We start from the raw sequence: 24287 nt of genomic DNA, 5'->3' as shown, positions 1-24287 counted from the left end.
GCTGAAGGTCAGAGCTTACGCATCGATTTATTTACCACAACATCATTGCATAACGGCTTGTGCATGAAGCCAAATGGATTTCAAGCTTTTATTGTGAAGACGATCGGCGCGGCGGCTAGGCTCGCGCTGATTCGCCGTTTCGCTCGTGACGTCATTGGGTCCCCCCTCAGTTCGTGACTGTAGTGCCTGGCCGCGCATGCGCACTTGTGCTTCTGGACTACCGAGGAAAAGCAACGACGCACAGACTGTGTGGACTGAGGACTGCTCTCTCCTGTCTGCTGCGAACCGGGGACAACTTCATGTACGTACAGCTGTTATTATTATTATTGTTATCATTATTATTTAGCGAAATTATCCCGCTGCACTTGTTCTTTCACAACTTCAGCGCGTTCTCGTTGCATTTCGGTGTATTTTAAAGCTGTCATTCTGCAGCAGAGGGTTATTTCCCCTCCTTTTCTGATGTTTTCGCTTCGGAAACACCTACGAGTCATTTGAATTGAATTGTTCTGCTGTTTACTTGGTTTCACTTGCAGATATTAAAATGTGACTGACGCGGGATATCCCCGTTTTTTTCTGAAAATGGCTGCAATGTCCCGTCTTAATCATTCCCATGTCAGATCTCAGCGCGACAGGAAACGTCAGCCTTCTGCTGTTTGTTTAGCGCTGCCTCGGACCTCAGCCGCCGCGTCCACACCGATACTGTACTTTATTAAATGTGTTTGTGAATAATATAGGCTTCGGTCCAACCCCACGGGAATCCTTACATCTGCCTTTTCACAAGCTTTTAACTTTTCATTATCTCTACCCGGTCGTTATCACTGGGGTTTCCTTTGTGAGAGAGAGCGCGCCATGCTCCGTTCAAAAAACCCAGCAGTTTGAGGTGACCTTTCTCAACGGTGAAGGTAGATTCCAAGTAAATTACAATTAAAGAGCTTTTCTGAATCCTCAATAGCCACTTTTCAATTCGGCATCAATACCATCCAACAAGCCACGTCTGTTTCTACGAAATTTCAACGTTCATCACTGGTCCCGATGTTATACTCACAGCCGTATTTGACCAAAAACGCGCTGAGGTATGACGCACGGAGGGATGCGCACCAACGCTAAAAGTTGAATTTCTGTGAAATTTCCTCAGTCCGTCATATTTAGTGTATGCCGAATTGAGGAGTGGCTCTTGTCGATTCAGGTTATGTCTTGTTCTACGCCGTAAGTTTGCTGATAAGCAATGCAGTATTACAGATTTTTTTTTTTAATACACTTTGGCGTGGAATCTTCATGTCAGCTTAAACGACGACAACAGGGGCTTGGTTCAGGTATACAAAGAAGAGCTGAATAAGTTGTATTTTGATTAAATTAAAATATCTATTATAAACACATTTTACACAACACTCAATATATTAGTCTCTACATATTTGGATATACTACACTAATAATCTTAATTCAATAAAATTAGACTTTTGTGAATTTTTGACTGTTCTCCCATTCAGTGCCAGTGTAGGAGAGGTCAGGCTGAGAAAATATTATTTAGACTCCAGTGCTGTGGCCTGGCACTCTGAGTCCTCGGAGTCCTCTGTTGTTGATGTTATCTGGAGGTGCACATGGAGGGCCGCTTCCTCCTTGGCTTTATGCTCATAACTCAATTCCCCCGCTTGTTCCTCTGGTTCAGTTGTGGTGGCTGTGCTGCTATTTGTGGCCATCCATGCCTGTAAATTTATCTTTCGCCGTGTCTGCCTATCGTCATGTCATGGAAGACCGAGGAGAAGTGTGAAATGTCTCTGAGCTCAGAGGCGTGTTCAGGCAGACACACCAGTGTCCTGGCTTAAATGCAGAGGCTCATCAGTCCAGGTGTGTTGTCTGATGAAGATGGAAAACAAATGGAGTGGCTTTGCTGAGTCAAAAGGACCCAGTGTGTTAGTCATTCACAGTCAAGTAATAAGAATGAGATTTTTATTGCACAGTTTGCCCTGACGTACCCTTTGACCTCTTTGTGACCTCTGTCAAGATGAATGTTTTGGTGGGTGCTTGTATTTAAAGCAGCCTGCGGTTATCTACAATATTATCAGAAGCAGAATTTGTTTGTTGCTTTCATGGAATGTGTCTTGGTGCTTTTTCTTGTGACAAAAGAATAAAATAAGAGAGAGAACAGCAAAACATAAAGCTATAATATAAAACCCCAAATATAGCAAAATAAAATGCCTCAAACTGTAAAACTTATAAAAATAATAAAAGAAAGACTACAGAAAAGATTTAAACACTACATATATGGACATTGCACAGTGTCATTGCATATTGTCTGTGTGTGTGTGTGTGGTCTGGGTGGCTGCAGTGAGAACTGAATGAAAACCAAACCCCTGCCATTTTAGTGCTTTGTGGTTGACAAATGCTAACCCATGTTATTACACTTCCATGAACAGATAAAGAACCCCGTGGTGCACATTTACATGTACATTTCGTTCCTGCTCGTCTTTCCCACACAACGGCGATGCAGAGTTTTAACTCCATTATTTTTCTCTCCGTCTCTGAGGCGCAGAGCTCGTCCTCTGGGGCGAACAGAGCAGGGTTTTGAGGTGGAGCTCCTTCGGCCATGGCAGCGGCCAGGCTCGGCTGAGATTGCGCTCCCGGCCTATCTGCCATCAGACAGCCACTTCTGCCTGTCACACCGCCATCACAGCGACTAATGTGAAGTTGTGCAGTTCATGTATTCCTCTGGCACGCATGACAGTGATCGAGACCCAAACTGAGGTGGCCTACATATCTTTTCCAAGGCACTCAGTGGCTGAAAGATCCAGCTTGTGAGGCTCTTACTGTCACATATATGACCGTGTGCAGCAGGTTGATAGGATTGTTGATCCGTTTCTGGATTTCAAATTTGATTGTGAAAAAATTACACTGTGTCAGAGGCCTGTCAGTGTTGTTGCCAGTCCTCCTGGGTGTTGACAGACGTAGATAAAAGACAACGTAATGCCCCTTTAAATGGTTGTAATCAGGTGACACAGCGCAGTTGTTTCTAATAACCCTCGGTCTTGTTTGGATCTGCAGACTTAAAGCAAAACTAAACTTTGCTTTTTCAGTGTTGGGTTGTATAGTTACATATAGGCTAGTTATATTAGGTTGTATTCAACTTAATATAACTTGCTCATGTAGCTTCTTTTGTAAGTGTGACTGAATTGCTGAGTTGTCCTTCATGCAGCGTTTCCATTATTCTGTCCACCCCTGGGAACGACTGCCTTTATGTGGAGAGGAAAACATGACCTCGCACATGGGGAGCTGTGCTCTCGACTGACTGTCGGCCGCAGGGAGAAGCCTGCCTTTTTCTCCCCAAAGTTGAGTTTTTGTGTTTATAAAACCATGCAAGTACTTTCCTGAGTTTGGTTTAATGCTCGTAATGTTGGGGTTTGTAGAGATATCAGCCACTTAGAGCAAAATTGACCTTTGGTAGAGTGCGGGGTTGTATAGTGACCTGGACATGATGCGAGTCCACATGGTGGTGAAATATCCTCATCAGTTGCTTTCAGTCAGTTATCAGTTACTTTCCAGTTCAAAAAGGAAAATAACAAGAAAAGAGTCATTTAGTTTCCTCAGAAAATGGGTACCAGGACTTTTATTGGCACAATCTGCTTTGTTTGTGTTTGTTTATGTGATGAAAGTGTTTTGCTTCACCAACCTGTAGAAGTGAATGGAGAGACACAAACGCAGCATTGTGGATGAGCAGCCCAGGGGAGCACGGAGCAGCTAATGAGGATATTTCAACCACCGTGTGGACTCATATCACGTCCAGGTATCTCCACAGCACAGCACAACACTCTCCAGCGAAGTCCTGCGGGAAAGGCTGGCGTCGAGCAGGGCCACACGGACGCGCCATTCACGAGTCCACATGACCCGCACCTCAGCCACTTCACTCGTCTCCAGCTCGGACACTGCTTATCATTGTCCGACTCTTTTCCCCAGCTGGGAGAGCTGAGTGCACGGTGACCCACTATCACTTCGGAGACTGAAAGGACATACTGTCACCTCGGAGACGGGGAGGAGCGGCTCAATGGCCTCTTTTTCCAGGCCTCTGAACACGTTCGTCTGAACTATCGGAACGGCGTATCGGTCTCGGTTTGGTGACTCAAAAGGGCCCAGGGGACAGAAAAATGAGGATTTCGAACAGCTTGCCCTCTCGTGTTACACAAGGAAGCTCACAGATTGTGGGTCAGGAAAGTCCCGAGCTCCGTCCTTCCGTCAGAGTAAGCACCGATTCAGAAAGCTTGTGAGGGTAGTGGACCGAGAAAAGGGCTTTCAAAGCACCTTGCCCATATGCTGAATTGATATTCTGTTACAATGTATTATATTCATTTTGATGCAAGAGAACAGCTGATTTATTACATGGTGTTTGCTGCATTATTTCCCACAGGCTGGGTGACAGAGATAGATGGACTCTGTGTGCCGGTGTGTTTCTCATGTCTTGTGCAAGCGACGTTTGTGTCGCGCTCCTCTGCTGAATAAGATTTTCTGCGCAAGACGGAGGGATATGACGAGGGCGTGTTGCGTAACGCCGTTGGCATCCATGTGTAAATCATGCCAAGTGCCCCGGGGCGCGAAAGATGAGCAAACAGTACAGAATCGGCCCTGTGACGCTGCAAAACGCAACAAGAACAACAGCACCAAGGGCATCTGTTAAACGGGAGTAAATTTGTCATGTCGCCTCGGAATCCAGCAGTCGGTGATGAAGTAGGGCGATCCTCCTCCTCCTGAAGATTAGTCAGTGTCTCTCTCTCTCTCTTTCCCATATCAGCTGAATGTCTCTCCATCCCCTCCTGCTTTTAACCAGAGATCCTCCAACTCACTCAAGCTTTTCAGCATCTCCTCCCCCCCCCTGCACACATCATTCCCTCCAGGGAGAATGTGTGTGGGTGGGTGTTAACCGTGCATGTGTGTTTATATGTGTGTGTCTGAGTGTTGCGGGGGGGGGGTTGCTCCCCCTTTGCTCACGGAAGCAGAAATACTGCAGCCTGTGCGGTATGAGAGAAGGAGCGCTGAAATTTACTGAGCACAAGTTCCCATTTGTGTGTGTGTGTGTGTAGGTGTGGGGGTGTTTGAGTCCTTTTGCTCTGGTCCTGGTAGGACAGGACACATTCATCAGGCCAACAGCGTCAGGCGCCGGCAGGTAATTGTACCGTGGCCATCCATCCACAGCAGGGAACCTAAACTGACTGAGGGCTGTGCTGCTGCCTGAGCTCCGGCCCCAGATAAAGGCTGTGAGGAAAAGGCCTGACATGTGAAGTTTCACACCCTGATCACATACAAGCGTTGCCAGCACGACTGTTGAACCGTGTGCCATATGCTCGGTTTTCCTGGCGTGCTTCCTCATCACGGAAATCAAGATGCGGGCATGTTTGAGCGTTTTACCTCGCAGCCTCAGTGCACACACGGCCTCATACTGAAATCTGCTTCCTCTTTCCTCGATATTTGTGTTGCGGTCTCTGTGCCTATGTGCATATGTGTGTGTTCATCTCTGCTGTCATGCTGTGTGTGCATGCCTGTGTGTGTTTATCTCTGCTGTCACACTCTGTGTACATGCATGCGTGTGCATGTCACTTTTAGTCGAACTCTCGCAATATCGCGTTATATAACAGCCCCATCTTCAGAACTGCAGCCCAAACATCAGCCCAAGGGGTTCCAGCCTTGTGTGTGTGTGTGTGTGTGTGGATAGGTTTACAATGCTGTAACTGTGTGTATTCAGTCAGAAGACCAAACGGCACCCTGTGATAGAGGAGCTAAAGCAGATTAGCTCAAGGACAGAGAGGCAGAGTGCAGCATTAAACTAAAAGCGTGGCAGGACGCTGCCGCAGGAAGGACAGGCAGCCCCTCAGAGGGTCGGAGGCAAGTTCTGTGAAAGTCAGCAGTGTTAGACTGCAGACAAGAAATCTGACCTTTAATTTAATTTTTGTTATTACAAAAATGTTTTTGAAAATTTTCTGGTATTTCTTTAACTAATTTTCTGGTCATTTTCTTGCATTGATTATTTAAACATTATGTTTAAACCTCACCTCTTTGAATTTATATGAAAAGTACGACATCTAGACATTTTCATAATGAACACAAACCAAAGAATCTTTTCGTTTCAGAGTCCTGACAGCAAAATCACCTCAAGTGAGGGTCAAAGGGTCAACTGAGATTCGACCGTGGGGTCCAGAACATGACAAAGGTTGAAAACCCCTGGAATAAAATGCTTTTTGAAGTACTGTGGCAGACACTTTCTGATTGAAGCCTGAAGATGGAGACAAGACGTGAAGTTTGTCTGAGGTTTGGTGACTTGAGGTTCCTTCCTTTGGTGGCCTTTCAGGCAATGATGTAAACTTCCTGTTTGTTGCAGGATGTTTATAAATGAGCGCACGCTCCTTCCTTATAGCAACTGGTGGCAGTTGCTGTCAGAAGTCCCGTCATTCACTTCATCAGCCTGCAGGCGTTTCATTAATACAGGCACTAGCCAGCACCAGTTTGAAAGCTGCAGGTGTGAAGCCTCATAGACCAGATAGGTTGATGAACTTCAGTGATTCACGTCACCTTGCAGGGTATCAGGACATTGACGGTCAAATGTTTCAAACACTTGCATCTCGTTGGTTGCCAAAGTGCAAAGTTACCGAGTGTAGCATTAATGACATAAGAAAGACGACTGTGCTGGTAATTTTCCTCGTCTCTCCTCTTTTCACAGATGCATTGAGTCCGCATCACATCAGCACCCCCAGAGGGTGGCAGGGTCTTCCAAGTCCCAAACTCCCACCTGTCTGAGATAAAGACGCCCGTCTCGACTGCCACCTCCAGCTGCCACCCACACCAGCTGCCACCTTCATGCTCCTGGCACCTGATCGCTCATTCTGAGAGACTGTAGCAGAGCTCGAGGAAGCAAAGTTCTTTCCAGCATGGAGGGCGTAGCCGTGGATAACCTCATAGACTTTGACATGCCCTCACAGGCCGCAGTGCCCTCCGGGGGCGATGGAGGCCAACACCAGGGCGATACAGACATTTTTTCCCCGGATGCAGCGTCCTCCATGGGGGCCCACCAGGAGCCCCTGCTGCCAGAGCCCATGGCGCCCACCAACCCCAGCCCGCACCACCACCACCACCATCAGCAGGGGGGCGAGGCCGGCGAAAACGACAGCGACGCAACCGAATCGGCGGACAGCGAGAATGACATGGACCCGCCCTCCCATAGGTGGGAGCTGCGGCGGTCGTCTTCCTCGTCCAATCACAGCGGGGAGGATGGAGATGCTGAGACGGTGGAGCGGCGGCAGTTCATGAAGGCTTATGTAGAGAAGGTTTTCCACGGAAAGTAAGGACAAGTTTGTTTTGCACCTCTGTGTGAACTTAAAATACACGATGAATGATCAGAAAATCATATGAAAACAGTAAACCTGCCTGGAAAAACTACTACATGCGGATTGCTCCTTTTCAATTTTTGTTCATTCTTTCTTCATCCAACTGTAAATCTCCGAAAGATCAGCATCTTTGACCTATTTACAGGATAGCATGTGTTGCTCGATTATGGTTCATAGCATATATGCATTGTCTGCAAAATGGGTATGGGTGGTTCTGCACATTATTAATGTGCATCTCTAGCTGCTAACATGTTCAAGTATACTGATGGAAGAATATATAATAAGTGTCCAGAATTGCAAAAGCAGATTTTCTCACTATCTGATCATATTTATGGAAATAAGTAGCTGACCTGTAAACACCTACGCATCACAAAAAAGTGGATGTTTTTGTTCACTCTAGAACGTGTTTGGCAATATAATTTTTGTGCGCTGGTACCTTCACATGAAGCATGATCTTTAATTTGGGCTTGCACTCAGAGATTTGAGATTTTTGGAACTTTTTTCAATTCATTAAAACTACAAAGTGAGCTCTGTTTTTGCAGCGCCGACAGTCTCTTAAAACATCAAGTTCCTGTTTTGCTGCCGGACGCTCTGACAGTCTTGGGTCCAAAGTTCAGTAGAGCGCAATAAATTTCTGTTTTTTTGTTTTTTTTTTTGTTTTTTTTTTTGAAAAATCAGTCCAATAAATCATAAGTACATAAACGCAGTAATAAGTTTTTGTTTTTTTTTCCTCGCTGTCTTTACAGGGAGGACTTTGACCAGGAAGAGAAGGCTCGGTTTGGAGAGCTGTGCAGCGGAGAGAATGGCAAGGGCAGGGAGTGGTTTGCCAAATATGTCAGCGCACAGGTGAATATATGGGGAAGTGATGAGATGGTAGATTGTTGACGTCAGAGGGAAATGCCATCCAGCCACGTGACACGCAGCCTTTAGAGGAAACATCGCCTCTATTCCCAACATGCTGAACAAAGAATACGGATTTTTTTTTTTAATAGTGTGTATTATCAGATGTAGATGCATTCTAAAAGACTGGTGTGAGGCAGGAGATGGTGTAGCACTTAAAGGGCAACACCACTGAATTTCCATCACTGAAACGCCGTATATTACAGTACACCAGTTATAGCTCTTTAAAGAACCAACTGGGAAAAAATAGAACAAGGGTACTGCAAGTACTCAGAATGGTTGCCTGAGGACAGAGTTACATTTTCTGCCGTCAGACTCATGCGGCTGCCATGATTTAAAGCCAAATAGCATGTTCAGAAACACACAGCCCATATCCGTAAAGTGAGGCTTTTATCCACTGCCAGTCTGCTTTGTAGATTTGGGGGAAAATTCTTCATGTTCATAAATGCATTTAGGCCTGTCCATCCTGTTAAATGAACAAGATTTTCATTTTGGGATTAGTTGTTCTAGTGGTTTACATTCTCATAATAATAATTAAATCAAATACTATTTTAAGTTTGAGGTATTATCTGAATTCCCCAAACACTTTCCAGTCTACCAAGGTGTTTTTTTTTTGCATGAGCTAGTTTGTTTTTGTGAAATAGAAACAGTGTTCAAGTGTTTGTTTTTTTTCTTTTATACTTTTAGCTTGACTGAACAAACGCAACCATGCCTGTTTGATTATGTTCGCAGCGCTGCAACTCCAAGTGTGTGAGCGAAGCCACCTTCTACAGGCTGGTGCAGTCCTTTGCCGTCGTGCTGTTTGAGTGAGTCTGCCTGGAGCCCGTTCTGTTTGCTGCTTGTCTGCACCGCAGTTTGACAATCTCATTTCCTACTTGACTCCAGGGTTCAGTCGAATTGGGTTGTTGAGGGCCAGTCCTTATGTTTTTGGGCTGAAGCTGCCACCAGCACCATTATTACTGTGTGGGCGCTAATGACACTAACTAAAGATTTGTTTGTTTGTTTTTAATCAGTAGTCAAAACAAAAAAAACATTAAATACTTGTATGAAATCCATCATATTACAGTTGGTTCAGGTTAACGTCTTCCCATAGACAAGCAGCAAGACCGTATTCATTTCAGTGCTGGACACAGTTATTGGCAAATAAAAAATATGTAACTTTAACCATATTTGATTTCAGAGCACAAACTTGATTTTCCTTCATTGAGCTGATGCGTTCAAGGCAGTTGCATAATGTCTAGAGGGCTCTGGAGAAAGGGTGTGTGTCTTCACCGTGTTAGTGTCTAGACAGAAGCAGAGCCGGAAAGCCAGATGTGTGCCAATAGCCGGCTGGCTTATGTACAGACAAGACAGAGACTGATGTCAAGCTCAGTGACTTGGTGTTTGTCAAAGAACTTGTGTTGGCTTACAGATGTTACCAGATGGACGACTACAGCCCAGCCAAGAACCTCATGACCATGTGCTTCACATACTACTACATTGGTAAGGACTGTCTCATCTGACATTCACACACACACACACACAGACACACACGTTTCATTGTCTGTTTTTACGCCCAATTTATAGGATGTAAAGCGTAGACTATATTATCATAATTAAGCTTTAAAAAGAGAAAAATCTCCAGGGAAAGTCGTATTGTAATATTGGTAACAATGGAGGCACTGCTGTATCTAACTGTATCTGCTTAGTCTTACATTCCACTATTGTCTAAATCCATGTTCTCTTAATTGAACTTAAGCTTTGTTAAATGCAGTTTTAATTAGAAATAATAATAGTAATGATAATAATGATTATGTGTGAAGATGCCGGAGCAGTGCAGCTTTTGGTAAATATATTTGTCGGTGCTGATTCATAGAGACGATTGCCGCAGGTTGGTCTGTGGGTTCAGCTGTAGCTTCACCCCAAAGCCACATGCAGTGCTGCATGCAGGAGATGTGCTTATGCAAGCAGGAAGAGCAAAAATGTTGATCTCCAGTTTGATCTAAAAATCTTGCAAGGTGATGTCAGAAAGCTGCACTCAGCATGCTCATGTTTACCAGCCTGGCAGGCGTCTAATGCTTTACACCAGAGGCCATCAAAGGGCTGAGGGAGGGAAAAGATTTAAATGTTGGCACGTTCAGTTTTCTCATGGCTGTCTCTGAGACCGTTTGCATTTCACTCTTAAGTTTGGATTCAGCGCTTCCTGGAGGTGGTGAAGTGACCATACCCAATGCCAGAATTTCATTTCACTTACGTTCATACTCTCTCGTCTCCGCTCATCCAGGAAAGTCTCAGCCGTCTCCCTCGGAGCTGCTGGATCGTGGCGGTCCGCCCGCTGGTCTGGACTCCTACCTCAACAAGGCCAACTCCTGGCTCTCCGGGAAGAAGGACGCCGCCGAGCGCCTCCTCAAAACCACCTCCAAGACTGATGTCAAAGGCTTTTTCGGAGGCCTGGAGAGCAAGCTGCGGGGCCCGATGGCACGAAAGCCCGAGTGAGAGAGCACTCCCTTACCTCCGCCTTTTTGACCCTTTCTTTGTTATTGTTTTTTCATGTCTGAATCTTCCCTTCCTCCTCACCCCCCATTCCATCCAGGGAGGGAGAGAGTCCTGTTGAGACAAAGCCCAAATCACCAGGTATGGCGCTCTAAGAATATCCCAAGTTATGTAACATCAGAGGTCATATAAAAGGTGCTGTAGAAATAGAGTGGACCTGATGTCTGTCATGTTTGGTCTTCTTCCCCAGTCTCAGAGACTCCAGAGGAAAAGAAAGGGGAAAAGGTGTACCTGTACACCCACCTAAAGCAGCAGCCCATCTGGTAAGCCGAGGAGACAGCTGGCCACAAGGTGCAGATGGCTCTATTCCATAATGATCTGTAATCAGTCTCCGGCTATGTCAGGCATAATGTACGGCAAGCTGCTCCTTAATGCAAAATTATCTCTAACAGGGTGAATCGAGTATTTGTCATCCTGAAGGGGCTTAATTTGTAACGATGGCAGGCTTGCTGGACATGATCCCACTAATTGCGCAGGGCCTTACCAGTGACATTAATCATTTGACACGAAAGAGTGATCGATAATGATTTCATTGCGCGCTAACATAATTTACAAGCCCGTGCCAAACATGTCATCCAGCAGGACTGTCAGCAGCCAGCAAGTGTTAAAGGACTGTACCCTTTTCAGTAGATCTTTGGCCACCTCACGATTCGATTTGATTACGATTATGAGGGAAACGGTGCGATTATAAAGCGATTATCGATGCATATTTCTCCACAATGAAATATGGCTGCAAGTCTTTTGTCCCTTCCTCTTCATAAAATCCAGAGTGTTTCCAAACACTCGCTTTTAATGCAGAGGGTGCCGGTGTGATGTTTCTTTCAGCTCGTTCTGCTATCTTCACGTGATTGTTTTCTGTTGTGTGCATCCTGTAACTAAATATACTTCAGTTCCGCGTTTTTTAATCATTTTATAAGCATCGATTATTGACATTTATGCACCGGTGCCAGCTCGTCCCACGTCCATATCGTGATGCATCTAAAAACAGATTTTTTTTTCCCACCTTTAGTTTTCAGTGTCTGGTTTCATGCGATTTCACAACATATAAACAAAATCCCTCAATTTTTAAATGTGGACTTTTGGTTGAAGCAGCCGCCTTATAATGTTCTTCATCTGTGACGAACAAAGTCGTCAGCATTTATAAACCACTGAACTCATAATTGGCTGTGGAAAGCAAAAGTTTGTCTTGGGACAATTTTCTGTCAGAGAGACCGTTTCACTCTGCCCAATTTCAAGTCATCAAAACACAACAGTGCTGCTGCTTTTAGGAAAACGAACGTGGACGACTTTATTACGGCGATGAAATACGAATGTGAAAAAGTCTGAAGTCTCTGAAAGTTTCATTTTCCCATCGTAGTGGAATGAATGGAAACCAACGGCTGGAGGAAAAGGGAGGAAAAATGTTGTGGCCAAGTACATACATTTTGTAGATGTGATGCCAAACATGCAAAGGCAGGAAACCTATAACCGATAATCTCCCCTGTCCTCTGTCAGGCATACGTTAAGGTTTTGGAACGCTGCTTTCTTCGATGCCGTCCATTGTGAGAGGAAGAAGAGATCACCAACCACAAGGTGAGACGGGATGGATGGACTGGCGCATGAGGAAGTGGAGGATAAATTGATCATTTTGTTTGTTTACGTAATATATGAAGCGTAGATCATTTAAACAGTAATGAGTAAACTTGAAAAAAGGGGTTAAAGGATTTCTGCTCCTTCAGAATGAAAATGGCATGAAGTAAGACCAAAATGACGTAACACGAATTGTGGATGTGAAGGTAATTTAAGACAGAAAGGGCCTGTTGATTTGTGTGTCTTTCTGTGTCGCCGTGTCTGTCCAATAAGTAAGGATAGTGATGCAGTAATGTCTTAAAGAGAAGACTCACTTTCATTCTGTATGCTTGTGGTTAACTCACTATGCTGTTGATCTGCTGATCCCCAAGGCCTCTTCTCTTCTCTTCACTTCTCTTCTCTTCTCTTCTCTTCTCTTCTCTTCTCTTCTCTTCTCTTCTCTTCTCTCCTCCATAAGCTGCTGTTGTTCTCCTCCTTTCTGCCTGTTAACCCTTTGTCTCCTTGTGCCTTGCTGCCGGGCAGGGGAGCGCAGGACGAAGAGAAAGACGAGAGGTCTGTCCTTCTGTTTGTCCGCTGCCCTCAAATAACTTGTCAAGCTGAGATAGGAAGCAAAGATTAATCAAAGGAAGGGAAGAGAAGAGAAGCGGGGGATGAGGACTGATAAATCACCAAAAGACGCAAGGGCTTTGCAAACTGCGTCACAAACCTCCTAATGACGTCTGGGGCCATCAAGCAGCTCCACTGAAGAATTAGCTGCAGGCAAATGACAGCCAGACTAGAAGAAAAAAAAAAAAGTTTGGGTGCTGGTCAGTTTGCATGCAGGATACGTGGCTGCCTGAGCTCGATAAGGGATTTCAAATGCCTCAGTGTGGACTGTGGCCTTTTGGAAAATGCTCTGAAAACGCGATGGAGCTCACTAGCACACTCAGTATGGTCATGGCCTGAATAGAAGTGATGAGTCTGATCATTTGATTTACGAATCTGAGTTGTAGGCTTGAGGTCAGTCAGCTGAGATCACCTGAACAAACAAGCTGCTATTTAGCTCTGGTAGCCAGTTAAGTAGCCAGCAGGGTAATTTAGCAAAGCAACTGATATTAATCATAACCATACTGCTGTTTTTGCCTGTTTGAGTCCATTTACTACAGTTCTCACTCAACTCTTTTTCAAAGCACACCATTCTTTTTTTTAAGCATTTTTCCTGACCGTCCAGGAAGCTATTGATTTATTGAGACAGGTCAGTTATCACAGTGAACATCTCACTGAGGTTTCTTTTTGTCATGTCATTTTGTTATAATACACCGAGCCAGACGAAATGCCACTTCCTGCAAAGAGGGAGGCAGGTTTCTTTTTTTTTTTTTTTTATCATGGAATCACGATTATGTTGCAGCGAGACAACAACTGTTTTTTAACTGATGAAAGCTTTATGATTTTGACAGGTCTCCAGGGTGGGACTGTGTGTTAGAAAAAATGGTAGCATGGATCTCAGTATAACTTGACAGGGTTACAGTGACTGCAGGGGGCGTGACTTCTGCTGCACGTCCAGTTTGGTTTGCGCTATTTGGTCAGAAAACCAAACCCAAACGACAAATAATAAGCAAGCAGGGGCCTCATGAAAAAGATGATGAGTGTCTGGCTGCCTCTTGCTTTAAAAAATTTCCCTGATGGCAGATAAAAAGTTGTTGTGGAATTCATTTTTCCGATTAAACGATTGCATGCATTCCTCTCTGCATTCCTCCCCTTGCATTCCTCTCAGCTGCACTCAAAACAGAGCAAATCAGAATGTGCGTCTCCACCAGAAGATAGTGCCTAAGGAAAGATCGCCGTAGGAACTCAATTTAAACATCCATGATCCCTAAACTTGAGCATGAATGTTAGCCAGAGCAACAGAGAGTTAAGGTGGGCTTTTCACCTGGAAAAACTGAACATTTGTCCCCCACCTGGTGTGCATCCATTTGTCTCACAGTGGCTCAGCTTCCAAACAGATGCTCCGTTTTCCACCAAACTTGCCACAAAAAGTCAGATAACTTCCCAACGGATTAGCATAACACCACAAAGTTGTAGTGAGTTTTTCACGACAACAATTTATAAGCTCATTGGGGCACAGCCGCTTCATCTCAAACCGTGGCCACTTCCGGTTTATTTCATTTTATTTTGTTCACTTTCTTCAAAGGTCCCTTGTGGTACAAGACACACACATCTGGTTATGCTCTGTACTACAGATTCTGGACCAAAGCTGACTGAGTTTAGTTCATTTATTTGTTTATCTGTTCATCTCATACCATGTTAAGGGAAAGATATGGGTTTTTTTTTTTTTACATCCAGCTGCCTCACTTGGTACTGATCAAATTGTGTGGGAATGCACCTTTAGTGGGGGGACAACATATTTACTTGTTTAAATCTGGCTAATTGAGTACATATTGCAAATGTGAAATAGTATGGTATGGTTTGAAAAATGGTCAGTAGTTATGTGAAGCATGTATGCAGAGTAGTAAATGGGTTAAAACATGCAACAACATCAGTACGGTCCTTTAACATGACATCACAAGCTGCTACTACCCTCGTTTCCACCTGATATGCCAGCTAGTGCACAGGTCAGATGTGTTTACAGAAAGGTTATGATAATTATCATTTCCCAGTAAAAAAAAAAACAAAAAAAACAAAGATATTATCAGGAATTGGACGATATGCTTATCTCAGGATTCAACTTGATTGACAATAAACAGTTTGTGATTATGTTGAGTAAAAAAATCAATGACCACTTGCTAGAATATCATCACTTTGAAGATGTGATTGCAAAGTACAGATACTTGTGAAACTGTGATGGGTGAGCCGTCTCATTCCTGTTTGCCACAGCAGAAAAAAAAAAAAAACGTATCTGATAAGCTGATTCACTCTTCTGCTCAGCGATATGCATGGTCATGTTTTTCTATTGCAATATATCCAATCTTGCTAAGTCATCCTATCTCAAAAACTGAACTGTGTTGATTCAGCGCCCACTGTTGACCGTCTCTGTTGAGATGGTCAAGTCATGCATCTAGAAACACAGAGCCGGTGTTTACAGCCACTGTTTGCAGAGAGCCTGCGAGGGCCGCCAGCGGTCTGAGCGCCGTCCACTGAGGGAGGGGCCACGAGAGGGAATAAGCAAAAATAAATCAGTGGAGAGGCTGAAATTGAAAAACCTGATAGATGTAGAAACGTGGTGGTTGTTGGAGGGGTGCGGGGGGGGTTGATAACTTGAGAGCAGAGCAGATGGGTGCTCAGTGTCGTGGCAAAGGGTGAAGGCGGCTCAAGGTCTGCGAGTAGCCCTGGGACTCGTGTGCAGTTTGTCAGATGTGCCTCAGTGAGCAGCGGCAGGCCAGGCTCTCAGGTCAAATCCTCCGACCAGCTGACCGCCGCTCAGGAGGGAGTCTGACCACCGTGCTCTTTAGAAAGTGCATCACTTGCTTAATTAATTAATTAATTACTCATTTAATTGATTAATTAATTTGCATGGCTGTCATGACCATATCATTTGAACTGTAAATTTGAAGTGTTTTGCATGTAATTACAAATGGTTACTACATTTTGGTTAAATATTTGACTATATATCTGCTGCACCATCAGAAACACAATCACACCCCGTGTTGTTTTTATGGCTTTTTGGGTTTTCTGCATTCCTCGCTGGTTTCTGGTGACTTTTAATCATTTTGTGTCTGCTTGTATGTTGTTGTTTAATCGGTGATGGGATCCACCGTCTCACCGTGCTGTCATGCGGCTTGTTGTTGAAATATTTTTGTCCCTTCCTTTAACCGTTAATACTCCCAGTTGATATTTTAAATGTCCCGGTAGGCATCATGTTGGTGTGATATGTGGGATCTGGAGGGGATGCAGCAGACTCCAGTGCACTCCTGAGGGATTCTCCTTCTCCACAGCCGATTGCACATTCACTCCATTCGTCTCCTCACTGCAACATGTCCATTTGCATGTAGCTGCGTTTTTTTTTTTTTTTCCGTCTCCAGCTGCATGTTTTCTCTGCTGCTTTTTGTCCTCCCTGACTGCTACAGCCTCATCGTAGCGTTTCAAAGACAGCTCGGTAGATCACATGAGGAAGTGACTGAGGCGACGTCGTCTCTCTCTACCTGGAAGCAGAAAGCCCTGTGCAGTGTTTGTGTTTGCATGAATGTGTGGCTGTTCTGTGGCGTTCTTGTACCGGCTTGTCTCCTGTTTCATCAGATATGCAAAGAGCAAATCCGTGTCATTTTCCTAAGTTGTAGTTCTGTTTTTCTGGAATTTCTACATTCCAAAGATGAAGATAAACCCTTGATATTATAGTGTAATATGTAGTTATTAGGTGTTAATGATGCAGTTACTCATAATAGACTATAGTGTTACCCCTCCACACTTTAACCAGCTTAACTAAATCCACTTAACCATATCTTTTACCAGTTCACAAGCTTGATGCCTCCTCTGATGTTTTTTTTTGTTGTTGTTGTTGTTTTGTTTTCAGGAGTTTCTTTGAGTATTTCTTTTTCTTTTCCAGTAATGCACAGTGCAAAACTATGCTTTACTTGAATGTCTGATTGTCAGCTGCTCATTATGTGGTTATGTGTGAATGAGTAATACACTTCTTGGTTTTGTCGTCCAGGTTTTTTTGCTGATGGCAGGTTCATGTGTTTGAAGCATCTCTTGCTCTTTGCCATTGTTTGATGTGTTTCATGTGTATGAATGGACTCTTTTTTGTTTGTTTGTTTGCTGCCACTTGCATTCTATTAGATAAAAGAGCAGTTACAGGGATGGGTATTGTGGAAACTTTTGTTTTTTTAAGCACTTTTTATTGATTCACCACAGAAATTTTGATAAACTAGTTGAAAACCTTGGATCCAACAGCCAAAGTATGTGATCTTTTATCAGCTCCTTTATCCTTCAACATCAGTATCGCTGCCAAAAGTCAGCACCACACTGACAGGCAGTGTTTGTGTGATATCCAGCCCTGGCTTGCTCTTTAGCTCGTGAGGCTGAGGGTCAGAAGGAAGCCTCGGTGTTACAGCCTGACACCTGCATGCTGTCTCTTTCAGGGAGAAGTGGTGTCACATGACCCAGGAGGAGAGGGACGACAGCTCCAAAATCGATGAGAATATCGCCTTCGGTCAGCTGGGGTGAGGAAATGGCCACCATGGTGTCTGTGTGCTGATAGAGGCAGGGGGCTGAGGGAGGCCGCCTAGTGGCTAAACAGGTTACTGCTCACAAAATGTGCTGTTTAGCAAAAGTTTGTAAAGCAGCTAGTTTATAACTGCAGTGTAAACCGCTTTGATTGAAAACAGTATTTTGCATGGATTTGACATAAAAAAACAAAATTCAAAATAACTAGTCAGGTGAATAGTTTAAGCAGTCACTGCATGTCTTTAAAGGACGCTCCAGTGGCTCAATTTGGCTGTTAATTTAAATACAACCACAATTGTTTGTTCTTGTAAGGATAAACCACAAATATATCAGTAGATCAGAACATAGCAAGTACAATCACACAGTAGTCTTGATCTGTATTCCATTTGGTACGTGGTAAAATGAGAAATCAGTTTTTAGAAGAGTTCGAGATGCTGAGTGTGCACTGCATGTTTTATGATCTCCCTGATGTGTGTTTCCAGGACGTTCACCCACAACATGCTGGCTTTTGGGCTCAGTAAGAAACTCTGTAATGACTTCCTGAAGAAGCAGGCCGTCATCGGGAACCTGAACGAAGGTAAAGCCCTAACTGGAAAATTCAACTGAAAACACTTTGTTTAAAAAAAAAAAACAAAAAAAAAAAAAAACACTGGTTGGTTGTGTATTTGTGTTATTCCATTCCATTATCCAGCTGTCTTAAATATCAGTGGTGCACGCTGGCAGGAATGCTTGTAATGTTTGGTAGTGCAGGAATTGAATGTTTCAGTGGACACTTTGTAGACGCTTTTCACAGCAGCCGTTTTGACATGAAATAGCAGGTAAACAGGTGTTCCTGATGACATTAATGAAGGTTAAGCAGCAGGAAACTGGCTCTGTTAGAGCTGAAGGGAACAGAGCCTTCATTAAGGATCATTAGTGACACATAAAATGAATGTCCTTAAAAAAACTATTGAAAGAACAGTTTGCATTACTTTAATGCATCTGGTTGCATCAAAAGACTGGTGCACCCAGTTAAAAGGTCCTGGGACGACGTTCAGTTTGAAAAGACGATACATTGGGACAACATTATTGATATATCTTGATATTTGTATTATTTTTTCAGTATTGTCAAGTCATTAAAAGATCAGCTGTGTTCAACTCCAAAAATCAAGTTTTATTTTTACCACAGGGAGGCGCAAAAGCTTCTGTCTTAAACAAAGATGAACTTCTCTAGTTTTTGTGGAAGAGAATTCTTGAAATGTCTGTTTCTCAATTAAATTTATGGCAAACCATCCACTTCAACAGCCACAGTCTGATTTGTGGCTTTATCGGTGGGGCTTGGCCTAAATGGAGCTGGAGCTTAATTAATGTCATTGGTAACACCTGTGTTTACCCTGCTATTATGTCAAAATGGCTGCTCTTCTTGGTGGTGAAAGGTAAATGAAATTCTGAACTTCAGCTCCCAGAAATCCTGTGCAGTCAGTAAATTGCACCCAACATGCTCATGTTTACCAACCAGATGTTTGTATTATTTTACTTAGTATTTTTGGTGTGTAGTGCAGCTTGAAAATAAACATGTCTGGCTTCTTTTTTGCAGAACAGTACAAGTTGCTGAGCGACCACATCGAGAAAATGGCAGCAGAGTGAGTCTGAGGACGACAGGCTTCGTTTCAAAGTGTCAATGTGACGGACTGACAGCACACACACACACACACACACATACACACACACACATTGGCAGTGTCTCAACATCTCAATGTCACAGTGACCGACCCTCCATTTGACTGGTGTCCCACAGGCGTGGCGCTGTTTGCTGGAAAACAAAGTACCCGACTGTAGTGCCGTAGCTGTAGCACACCCCGACCCAGCCCTGACTCCCTGCTCTGAATCAGCAATAACACAACACAAGCAGCCAGTACCCAGGTCAGCATCTGTAATCAGCTTCAAAAAGACGATATCATGATACATTATGAATATAGTGTTGCACGCTCTAGATTTGTGCATAACACATCACGTGCATCACCTAAAGATTACGTTATCCCTTATATTCTTTGAACCGGTAACCATCAGACCCGTGTCACGTAGTAGGTACAATAATTCTTTGCGTTTGTTGTAATCTGCATGGAGCACCAGACAGGTGGGGGTTCCTGCATTCAGGTGATTTCAGATAGTGTCGGGTAAGTCTGAATACTTTCAATAGCATTTTTAAAAAACTGTGTCTCATAAATTTGTGAACACAGTTGTGTTTGGTAAGTCCCTCCATGCCTTCCTCTCTAGTCTTCCTTCTGTGTGCTCACTTCAGTGACCTGCTTCAACCCTTGTTTTGTAACTTCTCCCCTGGCACACACTTTATAATCTAGTATTATTATTTTTTTATGTATTTTATTAGAGATTTTATGATACCAATGGGATCATTGGAGATTCCCTGTCCATCCAAAGTGCCTTCCATTTAGTGAAACTCCTTGTCTTTATCTTTGGACGCTGCTCGCAGCTGTTCCACCGAGTCCTAACAAAGTAACTGCACCTGAACCTACAAAGAACACCATCATAGATTACCTGGTCAAGTGTAGATGTTCATTTTTTTCCAGGATTCACAGATTAATCCTCTCCTCCCCCAGAGAGAAACAACTTCTTATGCACGCAAATTCAGTAGAGAGGTATCTGTGTTTATAGTGGTGCTCTGAAATAGCTATATTAATGGATTCGTCCTTGATTTAACTGTAGAGCTAGTAGGTGTGTGTAGATACGTATACAATTAAGAACCTGCAGCATGGCTAAACATGCCAGCCTTGCATTTAAAAAAAAAAAAAAAAAAAAAAAAGTTGGTCCTTATGCTGCCATGTAGTGTTTCCCATCCTGCAGCACCTACAGTGCTATGTGCATGCATGCCTACCTATATTTGCATGTGTCAAATGCATCGAGCAAGTGGAAAATTAGCAACTGAATTGTGAGGTGACGTCTGCTGATTGTATTACTGTAGCCCGCCACCGTGGGGCAGCATTGTGTCTTCAAAGGACTTCTCAATTGGAGGCAATGCTTGAGAGGAGTCATAGGAACAGATAGAGAAAAAAAAACAACCTTTGCTGTTTCAAGAATATACAGATGTGTGATGGCATGAAGAGACTTTCATGCCAGAATAATGTACATCCTGACAGGTTGGACTCAAGTTTGAACTCACAGTCTGTTGTAATCTATTGTGACAACCTATTGATTTTGTAAATGCTGTACATTTTACTCTCCACATGTTCAGAGATTATCGTGTTACTACTGTTTGCAAATTGTGGGTGTCATCGGCTAGTGAACTGCCTTAGTGTAAATGATCAATGTAAATGTGTATCGTGATTTCCGAAGGAACATATTTGTCTAACTGTGGTTATGACCTTGAAGTGCCCTAATGATCTAATATCCCCTTTTCCCATTTGAAGTGGTCCGTCGGCGTGCTTGCATTGTGTCGTGCAATAACCTTTAACATAACCTAAAACCATTCCTCGGAAGCAGAGTGACGCTGTTGTTCTCTGTGTTCATTCTCCTGTCAGGTTATTTCCGATATCTGTGGGGCTGTTTAGCAGTGGGCCGTCTGTTTTGACGGCAGAGTGTCTCTCGTATCGTTTTCCCGCTGCATGTAAGCCAGTTTGTAAACCTTCAGTAATCCACGCTGTGTTGAGGCTGTGTACAGAACGGCCGGACACTCATGACTCCGTCCTCCGCTCTTTTTGTTTTGCTTTGTTTTGTTTCGTTGATGTGACCTTTAAGCCTTACCATGTTGCATGTTGATGTTAATGCCTTGTACACCCCTCTGGCCTCTGTCTGGACTCTTGGAGAGATCTTCCTCATCTGGACGGGTTTATCCAGTGTGGTTGAAATATTTATCGCTGTATATTGTCTTTCCAGATCAGTGTGAGAACAAGAGTTTGGACTCAACATTTAGTCTCACTAGATGTTCACCCTCCCCTGATAATTTTGCTTTGACTGATGACTTTTAAATGTGTACTGCATGGCCAGTGCATGGTCTGTCGCTGGATCGAACCAACAGCACATGTGGTGTTACATTTAAACTTTGTGTTCGACACTGTGAGAAATGAAGGTATTGTTTTATCAATCATAGCAGCAGTCTGTCTCATGCACAAATAAAGGTTGGTCCTGTTGACTTTGGCATCGGCCAAAAAGAATGCACAAAGTTTGTATTAGAGATTGGCCTGGGGGTCATTTTATGGAAACATAGACACCAAAGTCCTTCTTGTGGCCCTGGTAGATTCATGCTAACACTTCAGCATATGCCATGTTATGTGACAGGAGGCTTCAAAGTGAAAGAATGAGCTTTTAGGAAATGTTTTTTGTTATTTTTATTATTGATTCATAAATTTATTTTATTATTATTATTTTTTTTTAAGTCAGCTGATACAGGCAGGTTTACTTTTGAACTACTTGAGGTGAAAAACCATGTATTCATCTTCTGTCCAATGATTTTTAGCTGTACACCATCTCCCAACACACACCACCTTCACCTCCTTTGGAAACAGAGAAAGTAGTCTTGCTTCTTTGATACAAGATATTGCTTTTGTGCAGTCTGTCTCATTTTCTCACTGTGACGATGATGCCAGCCAGCTACAGATGCTTGGTTCACATCATCATCAGATTCATTGGAGGTTCCCACTTTCAGGTTTGCAAAGTTAGACGTCCAAAATCCAGCTGCACTCATGTTTTGGATCTTGAAAGCAGAAACACTCCCTGCTGGGAAACAGGAATACACAATGAGCTTGATACCACGTGAACGCGGCTTATCACTCAACACAAAGTCTGCTTAAGTGTTGTTTGATGTTCTAGGGACACATGGAGGATTTTGGTGGCCATGTTCTCATTGTGTGACACGTACGTTGACCAACAGGACAAACCAAGTGCATATCTTTTACCATAACTTGTGTGTTTTCTATGTGCAAAGGTCTGGAGATGTGTTACACAGAGATGTTACCACAGGGGGAAAATAAAGAAGGTTTGGCATCTATAATGTCCCTGTTATTTCATTGTGTAATCATCACACTTTGCATGGATGTGCTGTCATCAGTAATGTTGGATCAAATTGTTGATGCTGTAATAAATTAATTTTTTGATGTCAACCTCTTTCATAGGTTTATGTGTCTGCGTGGCATGTGAGTTTGTCAGTGTGTGTGTGAGGTGGATTTCAAGGGTTTTTGATGGGCAATAATGATATTTTTGGAAAAATGAGCCCATGGACATATTTCAGGCACACTTGCTCAAAGTAGGAAATTAGTAAAATGTCATTATTGATTACTAGGGAGTATCAAGGTGAATATCAAAGTAAAAAGATGCCAAAAAAACACCAACCAATCTTTCTCAAGGTCTTCCTCTGGGCATGGCTGGAAAGAGATGTTAAACAGAGTAGACTGTAATGATCCTATATTGTTGCTATATGACTAAATTACACCAGCAAATGACGTCATATACAAAAACATGCATAAACAACACACATATTGATCTCTGAAAATAATGTTTACAAGATAAAGATGCTATTTTTGGATTGAAGCCGCAGACAGCCTATAGTTTGCACAGATATTCAGTACCATTTAATAAAATTATGACCATTTTCATTTTCATTTGTGAGTTTTAGATATATATTCTGTACTCTACAGAGTTATATTTGAATCATACAGTAATTTAGTTTGTAATATGAAATGCATTTTACGATACAGTTAGCTGCTGAGTCTCTCCTGAGTTGTGGTCAGCCTGTAGTCTGGAAACGAAGAGATATGAGGGCAGAGATCTGAGTTCAGTCCTCCAGTTAAACCCTGTTTCAGAGTGTGTGAGAGGGGGGTGTTCAGTTTGGATTTATATGATAAGTTACCCAGGGCAGACCTCCTGACTTTCTCTACCCGAGGAAATACTCTGTAAAAATAACAGTATCTCCAAAATAAAAGTCTGACTGTGTTGGGTTTTGGTCCTGGTTCTCTTGGTGGCCCAGACCGAACTGGACCAGCAGCAATACTGGTTAATCCCCTTTGAGTACGAGAGCAGCAAATGGGGAAAAAAAAAAAAAAAAGTATTTTCCCTTTCACAGGGACATGATTTAGCTGGCTCCATGGCGAGGGTTACTACCACAGGTCACACACTTTATTTATCACATGCTCCAGTCCCAGAGGACTTGAAAGATCCCTCTGCTGAGGTGGAGATCGGGACAGGTGATGATGCAGGTTCACTGGACCCAGTCCTGATGGGTAAGGCTGCGGCCTACATGGGCCCTATTTGGCCTTTTGGTATCTGCTGCAATTAGGCCCACACTAATTAAATAGGCTTAATAACAAATCAGTAATATACAAACAAGATAATACATAGCTGCCTAATGGATGGCAATCAAAAGTAACTAAATGCAAATTTTATCATTCTTCTTCTTCTTCTTCTTCTTCTTCTTCTTCTTCTTCTTCTTCTTCTTCCTTGTCTTCCTTTGGTGTGTATTCATGAGTGGGGACCCTGTGCAAACAACACTTTGCATAGGGCCCTCAAAAAGCTGGACCATAATAACATATTCAGGCACACTTGCGTGGAATTTGAGCCAAACGTCTCATTGGAAACCACTCAGGTCTCCCCACAGACAGCCAGGGCCGTACTAATCAATACACCAATAACTATGTAATCAGTCCAGCTCCAGCACATCACATCCAGATCCCATTTGAACTATTGGTAAGCTGATTTATAGGTCTAACCCCAGGACGAAATAGGATGGAGCTTTATTGATCCCCACTGTCGCAGCTGTAAAAGAGAAAATAGAATATCTGTAAAGGAATAACGCACACT

At 43.3% G+C, this 24287-nt stretch overlaps 1 protein-coding gene across 3 annotated transcripts; it reads left to right on the top strand.

Annotated features, from left to right (window-relative positions):
• The first annotated feature begins 171 nt into the window (after window positions 1-171).
• On the top strand, window positions 172-22594 carry kiaa0513 (KIAA0513 ortholog). Of its 3 annotated transcripts, none has more exons than XM_030052816.1 (13): window positions 172-301; window positions 6698-7315; window positions 8108-8207; window positions 8994-9067; window positions 9673-9743; window positions 10525-10732; window positions 10834-10874; window positions 10984-11056; window positions 12288-12365; window positions 12885-12914; window positions 17417-17497; window positions 17984-18078; window positions 19078-22594. In XM_030052816.1, exons 2-13 carry the CDS (start codon window positions 6906-6908, stop codon window positions 19125-19127), a joined length of 1311 nt encoding a protein of 436 aa, XP_029908676.1. In that variant the 5' UTR covers window positions 172-301; window positions 6698-6905; the 3' UTR covers window positions 19128-22594. The 3 variants fall into 3 exon arrangements, with proteins under 3 accessions (XP_029908676.1, XP_029908678.1, XP_029908677.1); XM_030052817.1 differs by lacking the exon at window positions 172-301 and adding an exon at window positions 6138-6288; XM_030052818.1 differs by lacking the exon at window positions 12885-12914.
• Window positions 22595-24287: the final 1693 nt, after the last annotated feature.

The sequence above is a fragment of the Myripristis murdjan genome, chromosome 6 (genome assembly GCF_902150065.1).
Source record: "Myripristis murdjan chromosome 6, fMyrMur1.1, whole genome shotgun sequence".
NCBI classification, from domain to species: Eukaryota; Metazoa; Chordata; class Actinopteri; order Holocentriformes; family Holocentridae; genus Myripristis; species Myripristis murdjan.
The sequence above is the reverse complement of the archived record's forward strand: the minus strand, read 5'-3'. Positions and strand labels throughout refer to the sequence as shown.

Excerpts from the sequence above, each read along its gene's own strand:
- kiaa0513 (XM_030052816.1), top strand. The coding sequence starts at position 6,906 with ATGGAGGGCGTAGCCGTGGATAACCTCATAGACTTTGACATGCCCTCA. Across the intron at positions 9,744-10,524 it reads CTTCACATACTACTACATTG|GAAAGTCTCAGCCGTCTCCC; the intron begins GTAAGGACTGTC and ends CCGCTCATCCAG. Across the intron at positions 11,057-12,287 it reads CTAAAGCAGCAGCCCATCTG|GCATACGTTAAGGTTTTGGA; the intron begins GTAAGCCGAGGA and ends GTCCTCTGTCAG.